The sequence below is a fragment of the Carassius gibelio genome, chromosome B21 (assembly GCF_023724105.1).
Source record: "Carassius gibelio isolate Cgi1373 ecotype wild population from Czech Republic chromosome B21, carGib1.2-hapl.c, whole genome shotgun sequence".
Taxonomy (NCBI): Eukaryota; Metazoa; Chordata; class Actinopteri; order Cypriniformes; family Cyprinidae; genus Carassius; species Carassius gibelio.
Genome location: NC_068416.1, coordinates 12449407 through 12471693, shown reverse-complemented (window position 1 = coordinate 12471693; position 22287 = coordinate 12449407). Strand labels below are relative to the sequence as shown.

Below are 22287 nucleotides of genomic sequence, written 5' to 3'. Positions count from 1 at the left end.
GCACTTGTTTATTTATGTATTTATTAATATCCCAATATCAATGTCTGACATTATAGTTAAACTATCTGGACTTCAGATAAATGAGCCACATTACCATCAATGATAAAGTGCTAGATTTGAACTCATACTAGGCTAGACTATTATACTTCATGTATCATAATGACTTTGTGTAACAAATGGTCCACTGAAGGCGAGTTGAGGTGAGAAACTCAGAAGTGCAGTTTATTCAAAGTAATCCTAACAAATGAAGACTTGACTTGAAAAAGACTTGTCTTGACTTGACTTGAAACAGAAACACAGCTCACAGACAGCAGGTTACACAGTTTAAAGCAAGACAAAGAACAAAGGCAACATGAGGCTATTTATAATGAATGTACCAATGAGAGACAGGACACATGACTAAGACAACCAATCAGAACATGACATAATGAACCAGGGAACCAATAGCAGCAATACATAAGTGCAACGGAAGCTTGACACAAACAGCATAAATAAAATAAAAAAGACATGAAAACTATAACATGAAAAAAACCCAAAACAGACATCACATATCCCCCCTCTAAAAGCAGCTCCTGAAACCCTAATGAAACCCCCACTCTAAAACAAAAAAAGTGTAAAGAGTCCAGGGGGTGGTAAAGCTGAAGCAAAAAAGAGGTAGAGGGATGGAGGGCCAGGCTCATCCAGAGGAACAGGTTTAGAATCATGGCCTAGGCTGTGGAGCAGAGGGCAAGACCATGCACCATGGAGAAGTGACAGACAATGAAACAGAGGAGGACCTGGGCCTTGAAGCAGTGGCAGACTGTGGAACACTGGAGAACATGGGCCATGGATCAGTGACAGACAATGGGGCAGAGGTGGGCCTGGACCGTGAAGAAGATCAAGAGGAGCAGGCAGCCATGGCAGAGCAGGACGGCCAAGTGGTCCTGACAGAGCAGGAAGCCATGGCGGAGCAGAGACGTGGACAGACCACTTGACCACAAAAGAACAGACAGAGAGTTCTTGAGCAGCTTTCATAACAATAACATCAAAATGTTCATAAACTGCCTCTTTTGTCATGACAGGACAGTCTGTGAGTTCATGAGCAGCCTCTGTGGCTGTGACAGGACAGACAGTGAGTTCATGAACGGCCTTCTTGGCCATAACAGGTCACACCATGAGTTCAGAAGCAGACACCACAACTTCAGGGGCTTCTGCAGTAGATGCCGCCTCCTCTAAAGGCACTGGAGCAGATTCATGGACAAGAGAGGTCTCTGGAGCGTAGTGTGCAGCCCACACACTCAAAATAGCAATCGCCATCAAAGGAAGGGCAGCAGAGGAAGGCAGGACCTCAACGGGATGCCTGCAGCTCTCACTGACATTAGTGGCGAGTCCATCATGCTAGCAATCAGTCTTCATTTTGTCATCATTTTAGCTTTCTGTAACAAATGGTCCACTGAAGGCAAGTTGAAGTGAGAACCCAAGTGCAGTTTATTCAAAATAATTCAAACATCCAAACATAATCCAAACAAATGAAGACTTGACTTGAAACAGAATTGAAAATTGAAATGTATACCATCTGAAAGCTATTCAGTTGATATTCAATTGTTATTTGTGCATACGTTTAATTATATAAATTGTTTTCAGATAATTAACTGATTCATTTTGCCTGCTTTAGCTGTCCATACTGCTAAATTAAACAAATTGCCAAATACTGGTCCTCCAACCAGTAAAACAGCATAAAGAATCAGCTGGGCTCATCTTAACAAGCAGATGGCAGTATGACGTTGAGCTGGTGAGTGCACTTAGATTCTCTAGCCAGTGTGCACTTAGAGATCACTTGGAAAAACATGATCACAGAACAGCTATTATACTGTATGAATGATGTAAGCCAATAACACTGGTGTTAAAAATTTAACACCGATCCATGTTTCAGTTTTTTAACTGACTATATGCCATCTTTGCAACAGCATTATCCTTGTTTTACTGGCTCTTATCAGTTATAGTTCATAGTATTTATTGCATTGCATTTTTTACTATACCATCTGTAGGGAAATGAATGGGTAGATATATAAAAAAGACAAAATCATATTAAAGTCGAATAATTAAAGTTACTGACACTGTCGCTGGTTGCACTTCATTTTATTTATTTTTTTCTATTTACAAGCAACTATTAAGAAATATAAAGGCTTTATTTTCATAGCTGCTCTCATACTACAACCCTCAACCCATAACTTAAAAAATATAAAACTGATTAAAAATGGATGTATATGACAACTATGTATGCCAGGGAAATTATGTGTTAAATTATGTGTCCCAGAACGAAAGAAAAGTTATGCTGAGGGTTGGAAATCTCATTACGGCACAAAATATATAGATCACAAAAAATAATCACTGCAATCATTCATTAAAAAAAGGACAACTAAATCAAAAGCACATGTAATAACACAATGATTGTTCCAAAAATAAATGCTTCACAGTCAAAGTAAAGTCTAACAGTACAGTAAAATTTCCAGTGGAAGCCAGTTTTTATGTTAGATTTTCGCTAAGATAATTGAAGGCTGTATGAACGTTCAAGTGATTAACACTTGTTTGCTACAGCTCAGAAATGTGTTCAATGCAATAACAATAAGGACAAATAGTGTTTTCTAGTATTGCACATGATACTGTAGGTATTAGACCTTGCTTTTAAAAAAACAATTCATACTTGCACATTCATGTACTTCCACATCTATGCATCACTTTCTTACCCACTCAACATAACTAAGATCTTTGGTCCCTGTGATTGGTGGCAAGTTTCTTGGACATGCAGATTAATTGTGCAGATTAATGTATTGCACTTTGGTTTTGTCGGAGGTGAACATTTGACTTTGTTGTTATTTTTTAGGCCCGGTTAAAAGCTGAGAGAAATGGGCGTAAGGCACAGTTTAGGGTTCCTTCATTTGCACTTGGATGTTGAGGCACTTAAGAAACAAATGGTATTACGTCTATCTCACTAGAATAAAATACACCCCCCCCAACCCCCACTGGTTCCATTCAGGTCTTGTGACCTTTAGGGATTTGGTCATGCTTCATAAATACCCACACACCCACATTCACACAGATGCTAACACACGTAAACACACACACTCTGGTAATTGCACTTTGGTGGTTAGTCTTCTTCTCTTCTACTTCCACTAGTTCACATTTCCTGGGAAGGAGTTACTCCACGGTCACAGATTTGGCCAGGTTTCTTGGGCAGTCCACCTGATGGGAATCAAATGATGATATATAATAAAAATACAGGAAATTGAACATTAAAGACATTTTCTGTAAAAACAAAAACAAAAAAACACTGCTGTTTTGTATTGATTGTTTTGCATACAGTAGTTTCTTTTAAATGGTAATGCAAAAGTAATAAAAAAAGTATTATTATAATATTAAAATAATACACATTATAATAAAAATATAGTTATAAGTGAATAAATTAATAAATAAAAAAGGAAAGGTAAACGTACATCATATCCTCTGAGAACAGCCAGATGGAAGGATATGAGCTGCAGGGGAATGACACTGATGATGCCCTGCAGACAGTCCACTGTGTGAGGCAGTTCAATGGTCTTATATGCCATATTGCTGATCTCTGGGTCATCCTGGCAGCATAGGATGATGGGACGGCCCTAAAAGATATAGACAAGATATGAGTCATCATAAAGTGTTGAATAATTGGGCATATTCCAGAATACATGTGATGATGGTTACCTGTCTGGCTGTGACCTGTTGCAAGGCATTGTGGCACTTTTGGTAGCAAGCATCTCTCATGATGACCATGATGACCGGCATATGCTTGTCAATCAACGCCAATGGACCATGCTTCAACTCTCCAGCCAGAATACCTTCTGAGTGCATGTATGTGATCTCTTTAATTTTCTACAGGGCACAAAGACCAGGAAAGTGTGATTGACTAAACAACACGCCTGATTATATGCTCAGTAATACTGCCCCAACTATATATTTCACCATACTCACCAGTGCCCCCTCAAGGCAGGTGGCATAGTTATAGCCTCGACCCATGACCAACAAAGACCTCTGATGGTGGAGCTCATCTGCAATGCTTTTGATTTTGTCATCAAGAGCCAGAACTTCCTTGATCAGCTCTGGATGGAAGACAATGTCAAAGTTAATTTTAATCTCACAGCACTATTTAAAGGTACAGGTTGTAGGACCTGCCACTAGAGGGCGCACTACCAAAACAATAACAATTGCGTGGTTTGATGACGCTAAGAAGGAGCGTGGAAGGAGCTGCTCCCGACGAGCTGGATGGCGCGCTGTATGGCAGACACCGCCGTCGGTGTGTGAATGGGTAAATGTGAGGCAAATTGTAAAGCTGGATGGCCATGTGGTCTGTTGAAAGCGCTATATAAATGCAGTCCATTTACCATGATGGGATTTGTTGTCTTCTACCCAGCCACTGACGGCCATCAAATCAGACGGAAACATAAATCATGGATTTAACGCGAGTTAAACGATTTGCGTGAGTAGATTACATACAAAGTCAATGCAAAGACGCGATCAGACTATGAATCAGGTCCTACAATCAGACGCGTTCTCGCGTGGGTCTAGAGACGCGATGCCCCGCGTTTGGCGTGTATGCCGCATAATACTAATCCTGTTGATCGTTATAATAGTATACGTTTTCTTTAAAGATACGAATCAAAACAACTCACCTGTCGAGTAAAACACAAGCGAGATCGGCCTCTCTTTCTAGATGAAGTTTGTCGCGAAGCTACTTCTGCATTTGTCGTGTGGTTTCTACGTCAGTAAAGGCGGTAACAAAGGGTAACTAACATCATCGACAGGCGACTGCACTGCCCTGTGTCACTATTTAGAATGGGAATTTTCTCATGTTTAACAAGTAGTTGAAAACATTAGAGATATTGTTAGTAATCAGCTGGACAAAATAAATAACACTAGCCTAGTGGTTTTTGGATATTTTACTGCAAAAACTCGTACAAATTGTACCTTTAACTATTGCAAAAAATACAGAGCTCATTACAGCAATTATTTTAAAAACTCACCTGGCAGTTTTTTGAGTCCATTGATGATCTCCAATCTTCTCTGCTGCATTGAAAGCCTGTCTTCACTCATCATCAGGCCAAACATGATCAGAGACACAAACTGACTAGTGTAGGCCTGCAGATGATCGCAAGACATGTCAGGAGAGACACAAACATAACATAACATAACATAATATAATATAATACATTTTCTGTATTATATATGTATTCTTTTTCATTATTATTATTATTATTATTATTATTATTAAGCCAAAATGTTCATTTCTATTGGCCTCTACAGTACCTTAGTGCTGGCGACTCCAACCTCAGGCCCAGCATTGATGTGAACTCCACAGTCGGTCTCCCTGCAGATGGAGCTGCCAACAGTGTTGGTGACGCCCACAGTCAGTGCCCCGCGCTGCTTACAGTAGCGTAATGCCATCAGAGTGTCTGCCGTCTCACCTGATTGAAAGACATTATCAAGATTTAACAGCTTTCAGCAGCATTGACATGCATGTGTTTGTGTCATCAACCAAAAAACCTGCTGCACCAGTAACAGTATTGCACTACCATTTTATTCAATAAAATCATTGAGTTTTCAGTGAGTACTCAAAAATGTTAGCATTCATATTGATATATAAGTTTGCCTTTTAAATATGGAATTTGACATCCTAAAAATAACTGAGGAAAGTATTTTTTATGGGAAAAAGAGGAGGAAAACATTGATTCTCATTGGTGAGAAAAAATATGTAAAAATGTTGTTCTTTATACTGTTTTGTAGGCATCTGGGTATCTAGAGATTGTATCACCTCATGCACTTACTATTGTGTAATTTAGTGCCATATCAGTTCAAAGGTCATTAGAATCAACACTTTCCAGAATAAAAATCATATGATTGATGGTAACAAGCTGCACTTTACCTGACTGGCTGATGAAGAAACAGACATCATCTCTGAAAACAGGTGTGATGCGGTCTAGGAAATCACTGGCCAACTCGACCATAACAGGAAGCTCAGTCAACTCTTCAAGGATCTGACGTGTCTACACAGAAAATCAGAGATAATGCTGTGATCATGTGCTTGAGTCAGGGAAACAGCACAGTCATTGAAATAGACCCCTTGCTGAAGTCCTTCAAGCTAATATTGATATGTTCCCACAAACAATAGTTTCATAGACAGTATACCAGTCAATTTACAGTACAAAAAATCTGAAAGTTCAATGTCACTCTTAGCCAATCAGAATAATGTTTACCAAAGAGCCTTGTAATGAAAATGGATAACATATTCCAAACACATTTGCAACAAACATCTCATTCTTTCACCATTTTCATCTTTAAAGCAATACATTGTTCTCTGTTATATATCCAGAGAAAAAAAATCACAAAAACTTACTGCTACTCCTGCATGGTAACTGGTTCCACAGCCAATCACAATCAAGCGTCTGCATCTCTTGATCTCCTTCAGATGGTCAGAAAGGCCACCAAGAATAACTGTGTACACATTTGAAAGCACAAATGAAATTGGTCTTTTTTGCAAATAATGTTCAGTTTCTTGCTTATACTGATTGTTTCTCTTCATAAGACCTCAACATAATATTATTGTCAGGAGCCATGAGCATTAATTTTGTATTGCATGATATTGACTGAGGGGAAAAAAATCACCTAGATCTTGGTTGGCCTGAGGATGAGCAAAATAACAACACATTTTATAATTTTTTTTTTTTGGTGAACTATCCCTTTAAGAATGTTTCTAGTGTTGCAGTATCAGATCAGCCTGTACTTTCAGGGTTGCGCTACAAGATGAAGCCTAATTTAATCTTACACTAATTTTGTTCTGGCAAAGTGGAAGGTCATGTTGTACCTGTGTTGCTGTCAAAACAGATTCTGCCTCTCATGGTGTTGACGACAGATTCAGGCTGCTCAAAGATCTCCTTCTGCATGAAAGCCTTGAAGTTACCTAGAGGTATGAAACAGTGTGAGCACAAACTAGTGTACAAAAGTCAAGATGACATTTGGCATGCAAAGTAACTGTTATCAAACCACAGACACTGCAGATGAAGATCAAAAGAACAGATACAGATATGCCAGTAGAACTGGAATTACTCCAAAATTATCCTTTTGTGTTAGGGCTGTGCAAATAAACAAATACAAATGCGATTATCATTCGTAGTTCACTGACAAGCAATGCAATTTCACATTCATTATCGAAGATGATACATTGGTGATAATAAACATGATATTGTGTAGCTTGGTGTAATAAATGCCGCTCCATCTGAAGGCATGCGATGGAGATTAACTACTAATCACAGAACCGGCTTTACTGACGAAATGCACATGATAGTCGCATTTGATTATTTGCACAGCCCTCCACTACCAAACTAACAGCCACTGGGTTTGGTATATTACTTATTTTTAGCCGAACAAAAAACAATCTGTCAAAAATGTTCAGAAACGTAGACCATGGCGCCTGCAACACCAAGGTTATGGGTTTGATCCCAAAGAAATGCAAAGACTGATATTCACTAGTGCTGTCAAACAAATTAATCGCGACACACATATATTATGTAAACAAAAACTTTTCCTTTGAATGTGATCAATCGCGATTAATCGCTTGACAGCACTAATATGGAACAGTATCTTATCAGTAAATGTATGAAATATTTGTTTTTTTTTAAATGGTATTTAATGCTTTATTTTAATTTCTTACATTTTATTTACTAATCATTTCTTGAATTACTCAGTGGTCATGTGTTAAATTCATGTGTTTAAATTCTTTCATCATTTACTCAGCCCCAAGCTGTTCCAAAAGATATTCTGAAGAATATTTGTAACCAAACAGTTACTGGTAGCCATTAAGCCACAAAAAATACTATGGAAGTCCATGGCTACCAGCAATTAGCTTCTTCAAAGTATCAGTTATATTCAGTTCAAACTAATTTGGAACAGCATGGGTGGGTGAGTAAATGAAATTTTCATTTTTGGGTGAACATCACTTTGAATGTTGTTTCGGTGGTGTTACTGTCACCTTTCATGATCTGCTGGAGCTCCATCTGTAGGGTCTGAATGGCACGGACGGGGTCTTCGCCTGCGGCACGCTTAATACGGTGCACATACAACTTCCCCTCCACCACTACAGCAATATCATCGTCCTCCAGATAAATCACCTTGTTGGTGTGCTCAATAATTGCACTGAGAGAGAAAAATCATAGTAAACATATTTTAGTATTATACTTTATTATCGCAATCACGTCTGTAATGAGGTTATGTGGCCAGCAGGGTGTATTCCTGAGCTGACATTATACAGTAGTTTTACTGTAACTAGTTTATTTCTGTGTAAACTTGACATCAGCAATCTTTAGGTTTCTTAAGGAGAAACAATAATGTCGATGTGAATATAACACTGTCGATTGCTCAAGATTCTACAGTGTAATAACATGTGTATTACCTAGCATCAGAGGCAAAGTAAAACTCCACCGCCAGTCTGTCATGGACTGAGTGCAAGGCATTGGTGCTGCCCCTTCGGTTCAGTAAGTTTTTCTCCTGTTCATCTGTCCTGGATTTACCTAGAGGAAAAAGAAATCAAAACCAGACTTCTTAACATCTAAAAAAAAAATCAGTGAAACATTAACAGAGAATTATTGCTTAAACCAAGAAACAAAGTCAGGCGATTTAATATTATACAATTAACTGACTTTTCTGATAGCATAGAGTCAAGATATGAATAAAAATTTTTTAAACTGAAGTCAAAAATTAGATATGTTAAATTAATAAAAACATATTTAAATGTTTAAAAAAAATTAATTCAAATATTCACTTTACAACAGTGTATTTTGCCTAGATGTGACCCTGGACCACAAAACCAGTCATGAGGGTCAATTTTTCGAAATGGAGATTTATACATCACCCTAAAGTTGAATATAGCTTTCCATTGATTTATGGTTTGTTATAATAGGGCAATATTTGGCTGACATACAATTATTTGAAAATCTGGAATCTGAGGGTGCAAAAAAATCTAAATATTGAGAAAATTGCCTTTAAAGTTGTCAAGTTCTTAGCAATGCAGATTACTAATCCAAAATGAAGTTTTGGTGAATTTACAGTAGGATATTTACAAAATATCTTCATGGAACATAAAAGAAAAATCTATAATTTGACCCATACGATGTATTTTTGGCTATTGCTACATACTTAATACCCCAGTGACTTGTGGTCCAGGGTCACATAAAGGCTACTCATCCTTTGATTATTTTACAATACGTTCATAAAAATAAAGCATTGTAGCTTTATGGTTATTACAAGCAGACAATGACAGCTGCCATCATAAAACAAAGAATTTCGAAGTCATTTTTGGGCTGGATGCCACACGCCTTTTCCAAATCCTCAGCCCAAGATGTACCAGAGGTCACCATGAAAGCAATGCTGTCTTTCGTCTTTTTTTCTAAACCTGACAGCGCCCTGAGCACATTCTTGGCTTTTGTGGCAAAACTATGTGGCCAAAAGTATGTGACACCTCCTTCAAAGTTAATGGTTTGGCTAGTTTCATCAATTCCGGTTGAGACGAATCTAAATGTTACAGCATGAACTTCCATTCTCGAAAACTGTGGGTTTCTGACTTTGTGGAAATAGACACTGAACATATTTGGAACCAACTGCACTGACGCTTATGTCTAAGCAAAACATAATACTATTAAAAAGATTGGAGTCTTCCAGACCTTTCTGCAATAAGTTTCTTATGGTCACCAATGCTGCATTTATTTGATCAATATACAGTAAAAATATGATCACAACTGAAAATAATTAAAAAATAATTTATTTGTATATATTTTAAAATGCCATTTATGGCTGAATTTTCAGCAGCTATTATTCCAGTCTTCGGTGTCACATGACCCTTCAGAAATCAAGAGGATATGCTGATTTGGTGGTCAAGAAACATTTCATATTATCAGTGCATATTAATAGTTGCTGCTCTATTTTTTTGTTGTAGAAATAATATTTTAATTTCATAAATAGAAAGTTCAAAAGAACATGTATTATTCATAACAGAAATCTTTTGTAAGATTACAAAAAGTCTTTTCTGAAACATTTGATCAATTTATTGCATCCTTGCTGAATAAATATGTTAAAAACATACTGAGCCCAGAAACTAGATATGTCCTACTCCCTATCGATGCAAATGCTTTTGAATGAAATGTTTAGCAAACACATGCAGTATGGGTGTGGTGTTTGAGTGTTCACATACATCTTGGCTGTATAGTGTGAGATATCAAACTCACTTCTAATGAGCAGAACAGGTTTGGGAAGATGTACATGTGGATGAGAAGTAGGGATGATGTGAGCGGGACTTACTGCAGTTGTACTGGACAGGGATCTGCTCTGTGGAAAGCTCATACTGACTGCGCACACCGATGAGCAGCGGGCTGCCCCTCCTGTTTAAAATAAAAAGGATAGTTTGAATGTGCAGTGGCTGTGCTCTTCCATTGGCTGAGAGAACTGTGTTAGCAAAGCACTGCTGTAAACAAGACACCTGTGTTGAGGAGTGGTTTTTCAAGCTCTCTCTATTTAATATCCTTGTTAAGGTCTGCCCCCTCCCCTCTGTTTGAGGAAATATTTCAGACCTGTCCTTTGCATGCACCACCTATCTTGCTTAGCGCAGCCCCACAGTTACTTATGCTGACGTGCCAAATGTGTCCACACTGGAGCGCTTTCTCAGTGCTTGCTTTGTTTGAACTGGTTGGGCAGTTGCATTTTAGTGTGCATAGCAAGCTAAATGTTCACCATCCTGTGAAGTGTATTTTGGATTCTAAATCTGGGCCACCTAAAAGATTTATTAATAAACCAAGAACAACAAAAACGCAACAGCACACTTTTGAGATGCTTTTGCTTTGGGGTCACGTGTACTCAAATAATAATCAAATGAAGGGGAGACAGGAAGTAAGGGGAAATGGAAGTGATGTGATACTGCTATACCATTCTTTAAGATAGATTATTTAAAGGGCATATGAAAAAAAAAACTTGGAATTTAGGATTTAGGAAGCCTGAATACATATTTCTGTTTTAAGTACTCCAATTTACAGTGTAGCTTTAGTATTAATCATAAACCATTTATAAAAATTAGAATTCACTTTTATTTTAATATTTCAGTATTTGTATACATCAGTTTTAATTTTAATTCTAGTTTTTTACGTTCTTTTGTCATTTTTATTTTTATGTTTAAAATAATTTTTATTTAATTTTTTAAAATGTTAGTACATTAATTTTCAGTTAGTTAACAAAGAAACATTTCTGTTCATTCCATTTATTTTCACTTAATATTTACATTTTATTCCAGTTAACGAAAACATTAAATTGCATATTAATGTTGTAATTTTATTTTTAATTTTTTTACAATTACATATTTAGCTAACAATAATATTAATAATTCACTGAACGTGAGTGGTACTTGTAAAAGTTAACACTGTGACTCTAGTGGGTCTATGAATTTTTTTCCAATTTGACAGATTTTTAAGACTATCAAATTAAGTTCATGTCTTAATTAAAAGGTTATCTTATCTAAAAATTAAAACTATCATCATTTATTCACCCTCATTAATTCTGTGTGTTTTATTTAATTAAAAAAGTAAATGGAGTCAATGTTGTTGCAGTATGACACCGCTTTTGTGGCACGTAAAAAATAAAATAAAATCTATGATTATGAAATTAGTTGTAATATTTAAAAAAAAGTTGAAATATTAGGAGAATAAAGTAAAAACTTTTCAAGAATAAAGTCAAAACATTTCAAGAATAAAGTCAAAATGTTTCAAGAATAAAGTCAAAACGTTTCGAGAATAAAGTACAAGTGTTTTGTGAATGAAGTCAAAATAGTATGAGAATAAAGTGGAAATGTTTCGAGAATAAAGCTAAAATATTACGAGAATAAACTCGTAAAAATAAAATTATAACTTTAAATACTACAATTTAAATTCTCAAAACATTTCCACTTTATTCTAATAATATTTCAACTTTATTTTTGTAGTAGGCTATTTCGCCTTTATTCTTGAAACATTTTGACTTTATTTTTGTAGTGGGCTATTTCGTCTTTATTCTTGAAACATTTTGACTTTATTCTGTTAGTATTTTGACTTTATTCTCGAAATATTTAAACTTTATTCTTGGAATTTTGACTATATTCTCGAAATATTATGACTTTAATCTTGTTATCTTAGGTAAAAAAATTAAAAAAATAAAATTTAGTAGCACAAAAATGCCATTTACTTTTACAAAAAGATTTTAGCAATTTGCTTTAGAAAAACTGCAATATAACTGGAAACACATTGGGCCCTATCATACTACCGGCGCAATTCGACGCAAGGCGCAGCACAAGTGTGTTTGCTAGTTTCAGTCTGGTGACATTCGCATTTTCCCATCCAGTGCCACGTTGCTTAATTAGCAAATGCATTTGTGCCCATTTGTGCACCAATGGGCGTGCAGGTCTAAAAAAGAGGTGTGTTCAGGCCTATTGCTATTTTAAGGAGCTGAAAATAGACTGCGCCATAGACTAACTCTAACCTGGTCTAAAGTCTAAAGTCAATGGCACAATATTTGTTTGTTATTTAAAGAGCGCGTTGGTAGAAAATGCGCCTCTGTGCTGGTCCACAGTGCGTGTTGACTTTTCTTTTTACACACAGGGATGCGCATCACACAAACATGCCAAATATTAAAAAAATATTACAGTGTAAAAGAATTTTATTGAGTAGGCTACATTAATATAAAAATTTAATGATGGATAGTCATTGCAAGTATTAGAATTAGGCTATCTATTTGCAATTCAGCCTATTACTAATTATAATGAAATTGGCTAATTAATTGTACAATCGTGCCAATACACGCACATATATATTAACTGACTCATTGCGCAGAGCTTTGGTGGATTCCTGCTTGTCCCGCAGATCAGTTTCTCCGCTTGAGAAGCATTCAGCTTTTCCGCCAACAAATTCTGCCATGTAAATAGCGATTCGCAGTGGCGTGAGCGCATCTCGAAAAAAAAAAGTGGATTTGGACACGTCCTGAGTGCAGCTGTGCCATGCGCTTTACACTTTGCGTTTATATCGTTAAAAAGGGCCCATAGACGTTATAATATCACATTCAATCAAGGATTATATTTGGGGGTCCTTGGTATCGAAGAGTTTGTATAGTCCTTAGCAAATGCTGTGAGCACATTCAAAACAACATCCCCCCTCAAAGGTTCCATGAATAACCTTTCCAAAAAGTTTCTTAGTTGGTGCAAAAGCAACAATAGCATTTTTTAGTATTTATGCAGCAACCCACACTAATGGGTCTTGCAACATGGCCTGTCTTAAAATGTTCCCTTCACAGCTGTACAGAATTGACCAAAACCAACAACACATTCATTCACAACCAGCGACAGGCAGATGGGAATAATTAACTTCAGTCTTGGCTTCAGTCGACCCAAAATTATATATACAGGGTCAGTGTACCAACCAAGCATGTTGAAATAACCCTTCATAAACACCTTTGTTAAATCCCTGATTCCTGGACAGGCACATCTTTTTAAGAATCCTAGTTCCTTGTACTTAAATGTACAGATTGTAACTAAACATCATAAATCTTATCTGCCGAGATCGGATTATAACCTTCTGGCTCCTGTTCACTAGCACGTAGACAAATAATGGGAAAAGGTTCATCTCAGAAGACAGAAAGAGCAAGAAGGGAACAAGGAAACTTGAATGTCTTACAGTTCAGAGAAACCATAGCTCTTACTGACCTGGTCGCAACGGCCTCTCCGGGGAAATGAATGCTTTTGAAAACCAGAGCAAATGCCCCTTCCTTTGGGAAGATAAAGAAAAAAACAGTGAATGAGACAAATGTTCACTGAGGCACAGGAATATCTATGTTACAGATCTGAATGGAAACATCATCGTTCTATTGAACAGGCAGGGATAGGGTCTCGCATTTCTTCGTCAGCCCCCCCACCAGGAGCGCAGCACAGGATCAGGCCTGGAGCGGAGGCCTACAGAGGTGGAGGGGGCACCGGGGACCTGAGACGAACAGAGCCCCACAGTGAGGGTTGAACTAAGGGGAATAGGGGCCCTCTCTGTGTGCTGAGGGAACTCATATTTGCCCCTACCTCCTCACTGAAACTCTCCTGACTCGCTGCCCAGAGGAAAACACACACACTCCAGTACACACATATATAACACACTGATACAGGACTCACTGCGTGCTTACAACCATGCAGCCTTTACTTAATTACTCTATCCATACACACACACTTGTATATACACACTACCGTTCAAAAGTTTTAATGTTTTTGAAAAAGAAATCTCTTGCTCACCAAGGCCGAATTTATTAGTGTAAAAATACATAAAAAATTATTTCAATTTACAGTAACTGTTTCCTATCTATATACTGTATGTTTTAAAATATCAAAGCTGCATTTTGAGTAGTCATTACTCCAGTCTTCAGTGTCACATGATCCTTCAGAAATCATTTTAGTATGCTGATCTGGGGATCACAGACACGCTGTTATAATTATTCAGAATACTTTAAGGGTGTGTATATATATAAATGTATGTGTGTCTATATATCTAATTAGTATTATTATTAAAATAACCTAAGTAGTGGGTTATTCCTGAGTCATATAAATATATTAATATATTTCACATACTACATATTTAATTAATTGCATATAAATTATTTCAAATTATTTTGCATTACAATTCTAAGAATTTTGAGGAAAAGGTGCTTAATTTACTTTATGTAGCATTCTTATTTCCTGCTGATTTTGAAGTGAAATATTACTTTATTTTTGAGATTCAGCATTTAGATCTTCAAATCAGTCTATTTACTGCTGATTTCTGTAGAGTACCAGTACACAGATGTAAATCATTTTTAAAACTTATTAATTGTAACCTAACAAGTTTCCTCTGGCCTCAGGCTTTAAAACACTTTTTTCCCTTTTTAATTCTAGCAGGAACCTTTATTTTAAGTGTGCGTCTTTACAAAGGTAAGTGCACAAAGCACCCATGCCTGTTTTAAATTAGCCTCGGTAAGACATGTTTTTTTCTTCTCTCTTGTTTCATTTAAAGCAGGTCAGTTAATGTCCTTGGCCGCCCCATAACACACAACTGCAAAATGTTATCATCCTTTTATCTCGCAGCCTTCCATTACTATGATGGCTGTCAGAGCAGTTTCGAAAGAGAGCAATAAAAAATTACTGTAATCAATTTATCAAAGAAGCCATAAAACATAGAGAGTCCGGTAGAGATGGTGAAAACACAGAGTCATTACGCTGATAGGAAGGCAGGGTGTTTTACAAACCTATGATAAAGACTAGACTCCTGTCAAGAATATCTCAAAGGGCACCTTCTTCGTTCATACAACGTCACTGAACAATGTTTGGACAGAGCTGAACTTCCCAGCAGAGGATATTATGGCCATGAGAGTCGTCCAAAGGTGCTGACAATGAATCATAAAACAAGGTCCAGCTGTCCACATTCAAAAGTCTAGGTAATATCAGTCACTTGGAGACGAGGAAGAGCCATTCGGCACGCCATTATGTGCTGATAAATGTAGCTATTGGTTATATAACTGAAAATGAGGAAGAACAAACTTTGACTACGTGATCAATTTATCAAAGATAAGAAAAATGTATTAAGATACAGGGAAGCAAGCAAATGCAGAAAATGTTTTCGCTTTTAACTTTTTGTAAAGTTTTTAATGCCTTGCTTGATTTATCTGTGGGAACTTTGAGAGACTCACAACAACAATTACGGCAAAAAACATAACTACCCCTCAAACCCCTCAGAGCAGTACTTCTGAACTCCTTTTCCTTGTTTTTAAGAGGGCTGAAAATGAGCAAGAACTGGCCTTTAACTTTCACAATCCGAGCAAGGGGTTCCCAGAGGCATTTGAGTAAGAACACCCCCTCACCCCAGACACACACACTCACACACACACACACACACACACACACACACACGTACACACTCATGATGCTTACCAGCTGCTGGATGACGCGCTCCACTAGGGTGGAGAAGGACACATAATCGTTCTCGCGGTTGTCATAGAGGTACTTGATCAACTTAGGAATGACCTCTGTGTCTGTGTCTGACTCAAAATCATAGCCTTTGGAAACCTGTCAGTGGATTGGGATGGAAAAGCCATGGTTACAGACACAAGCAGCGGCAAAACAAAACATGTTTCTCTTTTGTGGAGAAGAAATCAGAGATAAATGAAAGTGACACAGAGAGGAAGTGGAATACTCAACATATTAGTTTTAAATGATGATTTCATTGCTTATAAATTTGTATTATGGGATACTGTGCAACAAACTATTAGATGTGACGTAACTAACAATAAATAAAATAGTGTACGCCATATAAGAAAGTCGCAATCTATAAAATGTAAAAAATGTCAATTATATCATAAACAATTACTTATTTTTTATACATTGTATTAATACGCACCTTCTCTTAAAGTCCATTCCCTAACAAATGATTATCATCTAAGTTATGACCTAAGGAGACCAGGAATGTGATATTTGCGTTTTATGTCTTGACTATGCACATGCACTGCACATACCGAAATCCAGTCATTTTATTAGGAATCTGTGCGACAGGGAATTTCACAAAGATATTCCCTTGACAAAATTTCATTCTAGTTCGATGTGGTTTTATGTTTCTGTTTGTTAGTTATTAATAAGTATTATAATTTGCCTATACTGTATTCAAGTTCTTAAAGGGATAGGTCCCCCAAAATTGTAATTAGTTACTCACCCTCAAGTCATTCCAAAATCATAAGACCTTCGTTCATCTTCGGAACACCAATTATGATATTTTTGGAGCTTTTCTGACCCTGCATAGACAGCAATGCAACTAAACGATCAGCGGACAGTTCACACACATTATGGAGAGTACAATGAGGAATGTGTGTGCATTCTTCTGCTCGTAAACAAGGCGCAGCTCATGTGTGTTCCACGTCAGCAGCATCACACCCATGCATTGTGGTGCATTCAACTCTTGATAACGGCAGAGGACTCTCCCGGGAGAGAAGAAATCATTGTATAAAGTTGTTCTTTTTGTTTTCTTTGTGAAAACAAAAAATATTCTTGTAGCTTTGCAAAATTACAGTTGAACCACTGATGTCACACCGAGTATTTTAACGATGTCCTTACAATGCTTCTATGCCTTGACCGTGGTGGTACCTTTGCTGTCTATGGAGGGTCAGAGAGCTCTTGGATTTCATCAAAAACATCTTAATTTGTGTTCTGAAGATGAACGAAGGTTTGGAATGACATGAGGGTGTGTAACTAATGACAGAATTTAGAGTTTTTTGGTGAATTATCTATCTCTCTAATACATGTTCCTTGTCTTAATTTGATAAATTAATTTATTCATAAAAAAAATGGAATGACTGAAACAACATTTCTTTTCCACTAATGTAAATGTATGCATTTGTTCTGGTTCTTTTCTGGTATGTAGCACCCACTTTCACATCAATAAAGTAAAATGGATGCAATGACAAGCGCTCTAGTAAAGAGATGAAAATACTGCTTACCAGGTACTTCTTCAGCTCCTTGTAATTTGTGATGATGCCGTTGTGGATGACAACAAATTCTGGAGAGAAACATACAGAGCTGTATGAATACATTCAAAATTAATTCATTAGCTGAATGAGAACTTGGGTGCAAACACATAAGAAAAAAACTAATCATAATGGGCTCTACAATCCCGTTCCTTGAGGTCTTCCTAAAAAAAGAACAAAGATCTAACCGGTCTCAACTTGATAATCATGAAGACCTTGATTAGCTGGTTTAGGTGTGTTTCATTGTAATGTAAAAAAAATGTAATTGTGAAACCCTGAAAGAAAGCCCTCCACATAAATCATCACAAATGCAAAAAGTAGAAAGGTATCTGAGACAAACCATGTAATGCATTCTTGTTCACGTGTACCACAATGTAAAAATAGCTGTATGCCATATGTCATGTCTACCATATATCATAGTTGATACACAACAATGGCTGATGCTTTCACGAGCCGTTCATGGATTTAGGCCTACATGCTTTCTATTTCAAAATGAAACAGGCTTGAAGATTGTCTATTTGTCTGTTGATCTTTGTGTGGTGTAGTAATTGTGTATACCTAGGTGATCTTATTCAAAACTATTTGTCCTCACTGAAAGCACAATAGAGGTAAAAAGTGTAGACACACCCACATTTTCCTAATGATCTTTGTAATACTACACCGCTTAAAGTGCAGAATTTACTGCAGTAAAACATACATTTAAAGAATAATAAATAAAAAAATTCATAAACAAATTGGAAAAAGCAGTCAATGTGATCAGCATACAAGTGCAATCATTCAATAATACTGGAAAAGCATCCCAGGATGCACCTAATAAAGTTGGCTGAGAGAATTTACAGACTGTTCAGAGCTTTGGGAAAATGTTTGTGGCTTTTAAGAAGATAAAAAATTAAACAGATTTGGTCAATCATTTTTTAAATATAATGCCTTCATTTAAAATAAAAGTGGATAGTAGACAGAGAGCAAGGTGTGAGAGAGAAAGAGACAGACGGGATCAGAGAAGGATCACAAGCCAGGGTCCGAACTCAGGTCAGGAGCGCTGCCCGAAAAGCTGTTCAATCATTAATAAGACATTAGGGTTGTCCAACATTTTGACAGTTATGTTGAATCATGAAAAAGAATAATTTCCTTTTCCCTGTTCCTGTGTTCAAAGGGCTGTAATATTTTACAGTAGGGTCAAAAGTCTGAGACTACAATAAAAACTTGCTTTTCAAAATTAATTTAAAAAATCCAAATAAAAGTTCAAGAGAACAATTTTGCAACTTATAAGTCACTAATCAAATGTAGCTAACACTGTAATGCTGCTTTGTACAGATGCTCATTGAATCATTCTGAAATCCAGCTGAATAAAATAATCATCAGGCAAAATATAAAAAAAAAAAAATAAAACCTTCAAACTGAACGGATTTATAAGGAGAAAGTTTGGTAGCACACCAAACTGTGTGGCGAGAGGAACCACCTGCTGTCTGTTTCTACCCCCTACTTAGGTGTTTATTTTCAGAGGTGAACTTTCTCATCTGAACTGTCATTCACAGCATTATAGCCTTCGCCAGCCTTTCATTTACAAACACAAACTAATGGCTTTAAAGCCTGTTTTGGCTACCAGGTCCTGTATTTTCTGGACAAAGAGCTCATAAACTGACGGCAACCCCAACTGGTTCACCAATGACCAGATATAAACCAGGTGACCCATCGTAAGGTCAGTTAATCGTGTTGTTTTACCATTGTTCTTGTCGGATCGGTGAGGGTGGCTGTTGAGAGGACTGGGCTCTCCATGTGTGGCCCAGCGAGTGTGAGCAATGCCAAAGTGTGTGTCCAGTTCTGCCTCGAAATCGATGGAGTTGTTCTCTGACAATACAAATGGGAGAGAATTAATCATTAAAGAAACAATTTAAAGAAGAAAATAAAGAAGACTGATAGATAGTAAAGTGGGATAACATACTGTAGATCTCTTCATCAAGAGCTTTCACCTTCCCGGTCGTCTTATAGAGGCTGACACTAGCAGCACGATCTTTACCTGAGCCATCTAATGCAACACCTGACCAAAAAACACACAGTTTTCAGCAAAGAACAGTCTCAGTCATACTCAGTCACTCAGTCTCTTTAGCTCTATTTAAAACTCTTGATAAACATGCACAAAACAAGATTAACATCACAATAATCCCCTTCACACAAGTATCGACTGACTGCTTCAGATACATCAGCAGAAGAACTGACACTCCAGGCCCACTGTGCTGCCAAAACCCAAGAAACGAGGCCACTGTTCACGTCTTGAGCCGTATCTGTTACCTGCGGAACACACTGACATTACCCTCACTGAGGTGGGAGTGGCGGTCTTACCTGCAGAGTCATAACCCCTGTACTCCAGCCTTTGGAGTCCCTTTATGAGGGTCTGAATGATATCTCTCCTCGTCCGTGGCACTCTGTAATTCAGGTAGGCGAAAATTCCTGCCGGGTACAAGGTAACAAGGCTTGGAGAGTGCAGAACACTAACAGTCTGGTTTTTAAAGTGACCCAGTTAGCATCCCAAGAAAAGGTTTACAGACTCAATGTCAAAAACTTTAAGCATATCAAACACATTAAGACTTTAAGGATTCAGATAAACCTATTAACTAAAGGAGGGAAAATATTGATAGACAGTTAAGATTAGAGAGACCGACCGACAGACAGACAGATATATATATATATATATATATATATATATATATATATATATATATATATATATAGATAGATAGATAGATAGATAGATAGATAGATAGATAGATAGATAGATAGATAGATAGAACGTTGCTATTATAATCTTCAGGCTTAGGTCATATTGAGTAATAATAATAATATGACAGTAATTATTGTGCTAATGTCTCTTTAAAACAACTTATAAATCTTTTCTTCTTTTAAGAAATACAAGTCATTATTAATATTAATCACCACAATAGTCTCAATAAGAGATTGCTTAATAACTCTGAGGCAAGGGAGTTTATTATAAATCTCTTGGTGACAGACAAAGTGATAGAGTTCCTTTAACATTTGGAATCAGCCACGTCGCCAGGTGAAAGTGCTGGATCCAGATAGTATTCAGGATGTGTCTTAAAACGCAGAGTGTGCTGCTAACTAGACAGCATACATGTGCGTCATCACGCCCAAACCTATATCTCAGACATCATATTTACACGATGTAGGCGCAGCTCGAACGTTCGCTGTCGCCTCTGATGTTCAAAAATCGCTGATAAGGTAGGCAGCTCACTATGTTTTGAGACACCACCGCTCTCGCGCTTCAAACCGGATCTGTCACTCACGTCATCTGTCACAACTCCAGTGAATGATGACCAGACCACCCAAATATTTACGCTGGCATGACTGATGACTATATATTCACCTTCATACACACAGGCCAGGAACAGTTTAATACATGCCATAACAATATTAAATATGATAGTTATGACAGTATGAGAAATAGGCTGCCTTTTCAGCAAAGCGATTCATTTACAGTAACGTTATTCCTATTTCTGTAGAGAAATAATAATAACAAGCTGAACTTACCGCACATCGTTCAAGTGTTTTCTTTCAAGCTGAAAGTAGTTTGAAGGGTTTGATGGTGAAGCGGAGTGGAGCTAGTCGCAATATGATCCAAAGTCTTCGAGGAGGGATAACAAACAGCCGCCTGGATTTATAACTTAGAAACCGCTCCACCTCTGGTTACTAAGGCAACGTCAGCCCCGCCCACCTCTGGCTGACTGAGAGGACTAACACTTTAATTCATTGCTTTATACTAGGATTCCTGTTTTTGATCATGTTTTATGTTTATAAAACTAGTTTTCCCTCATTCCTTCCGGTGTAAATACGCCCAGCACAGGCTGTGTGCTGTGTCACTGAGAGAAAATTTGTTTATCCAAAGTGTGTCTTTAAAGTGGAGGAACGAAGCAAAGGTTTAAAAATGGTTGTTTTAACAGGAACAATTTTAAGTAGCCTAATTATATAACATAATATAACATATGTATATGCTGTATAAATTAATAAATGAGTAAAAAAAAAAAAAAAGATATGAACACACAGGCTAGTATTCACACATTTAGGCTACTTTGGGGACAAACCACATGCTTCTATTGTTTTTTAATAGAGCAAATTATAGATATTACAAACTTCCCATAAATGCGATGGAAAGAAAATTCCAGTGTGACAACTAGTCTCAGTTGCCCATATACTGTAGCTTAAATGGTAGATAGCAAAAAGTACACTGACACCACACCCATATGTGTTTGATGAACACTTAATTAAAAAACCACTGGCATTAATGGTTGTGCTGCTGCTCCTTAAACGTTAATGTGAAGAATTTACACTATGTGAGCATGAATGCAGGTCTGTACTCCAAACCAGACTTTAAGAGCATCAGGGAGGTCATTTTTGTATTAAATATGCACTTGTATCGTAGCCTGCTTCAAATCTTAAAATTTTGTAATAATAATAATAAATAATAAAAAAAAACAAGTGGCAGACAATATCATATTATTAATTATGAGAAAACTGAAAGAACTTAAAGGGATAGTTCACCCAAAATCAAAATTATGTCATTAATAACTCACCCTCATGACGTTCCAAATCCGTGAGACCTCCGTTTATCCTCGGAACACAGTTTAAGATATTTTAGATTTAGTCCGAGAGCTCTCAGTCCCTCCATTGAAGCTGTGTTTATGG

At 37.1% G+C, this 22287-nt stretch overlaps 1 protein-coding gene across 1 annotated transcript; it reads right to left on the bottom strand.

Annotated features, from left to right (window-relative positions):
* Positions 1-2102: 2102 nt before the first annotated feature.
* LOC127986281 (glutamine--fructose-6-phosphate aminotransferase [isomerizing] 2) lies at positions 2103-21299 on the bottom strand. Its single transcript, XM_052588550.1, has 19 exons — positions 21136-21299; positions 19933-20040; positions 19535-19630; positions 19315-19440; positions 17566-17624; positions 16010-16144; positions 13772-13833; positions 10357-10436; positions 8456-8573; positions 8036-8199; positions 6872-6967; positions 6404-6501; positions 5933-6053; positions 5317-5474; positions 5034-5148; positions 3985-4112; positions 3718-3885; positions 3474-3635; positions 2103-3222 (listed from the first exon to the last, which is right to left on the bottom strand). Exons 1-19 carry the CDS (start codon positions 21140-21142, stop codon positions 3178-3180), a joined length of 2046 nt encoding a protein of 681 aa, XP_052444510.1. The 5' UTR covers positions 21143-21299; the 3' UTR covers positions 2103-3177.
* Between the last annotated feature and the right edge of the window lie 988 nt (positions 21300-22287).

What these genes read in the sequence shown, in the direction of transcription:
- LOC127986281 (XM_052588550.1), bottom strand. An exon ending in AGGAGCTGAAGAAGTACCTG is followed by an intron (nt 16,145 to 17,565) that starts GTAAGCAGTATT and finishes ATCCACTGACAG; the next exon opens with GTTTCCAAAGGCTATGATTT. An exon ending in AGCGCGTCATCCAGCAGCTG is followed by an intron (nt 13,834 to 16,009) that starts GTAAGCATCATG and finishes ATCTTCCCAAAG; the next exon opens with GAAGGGGCATTTGCTCTGGT.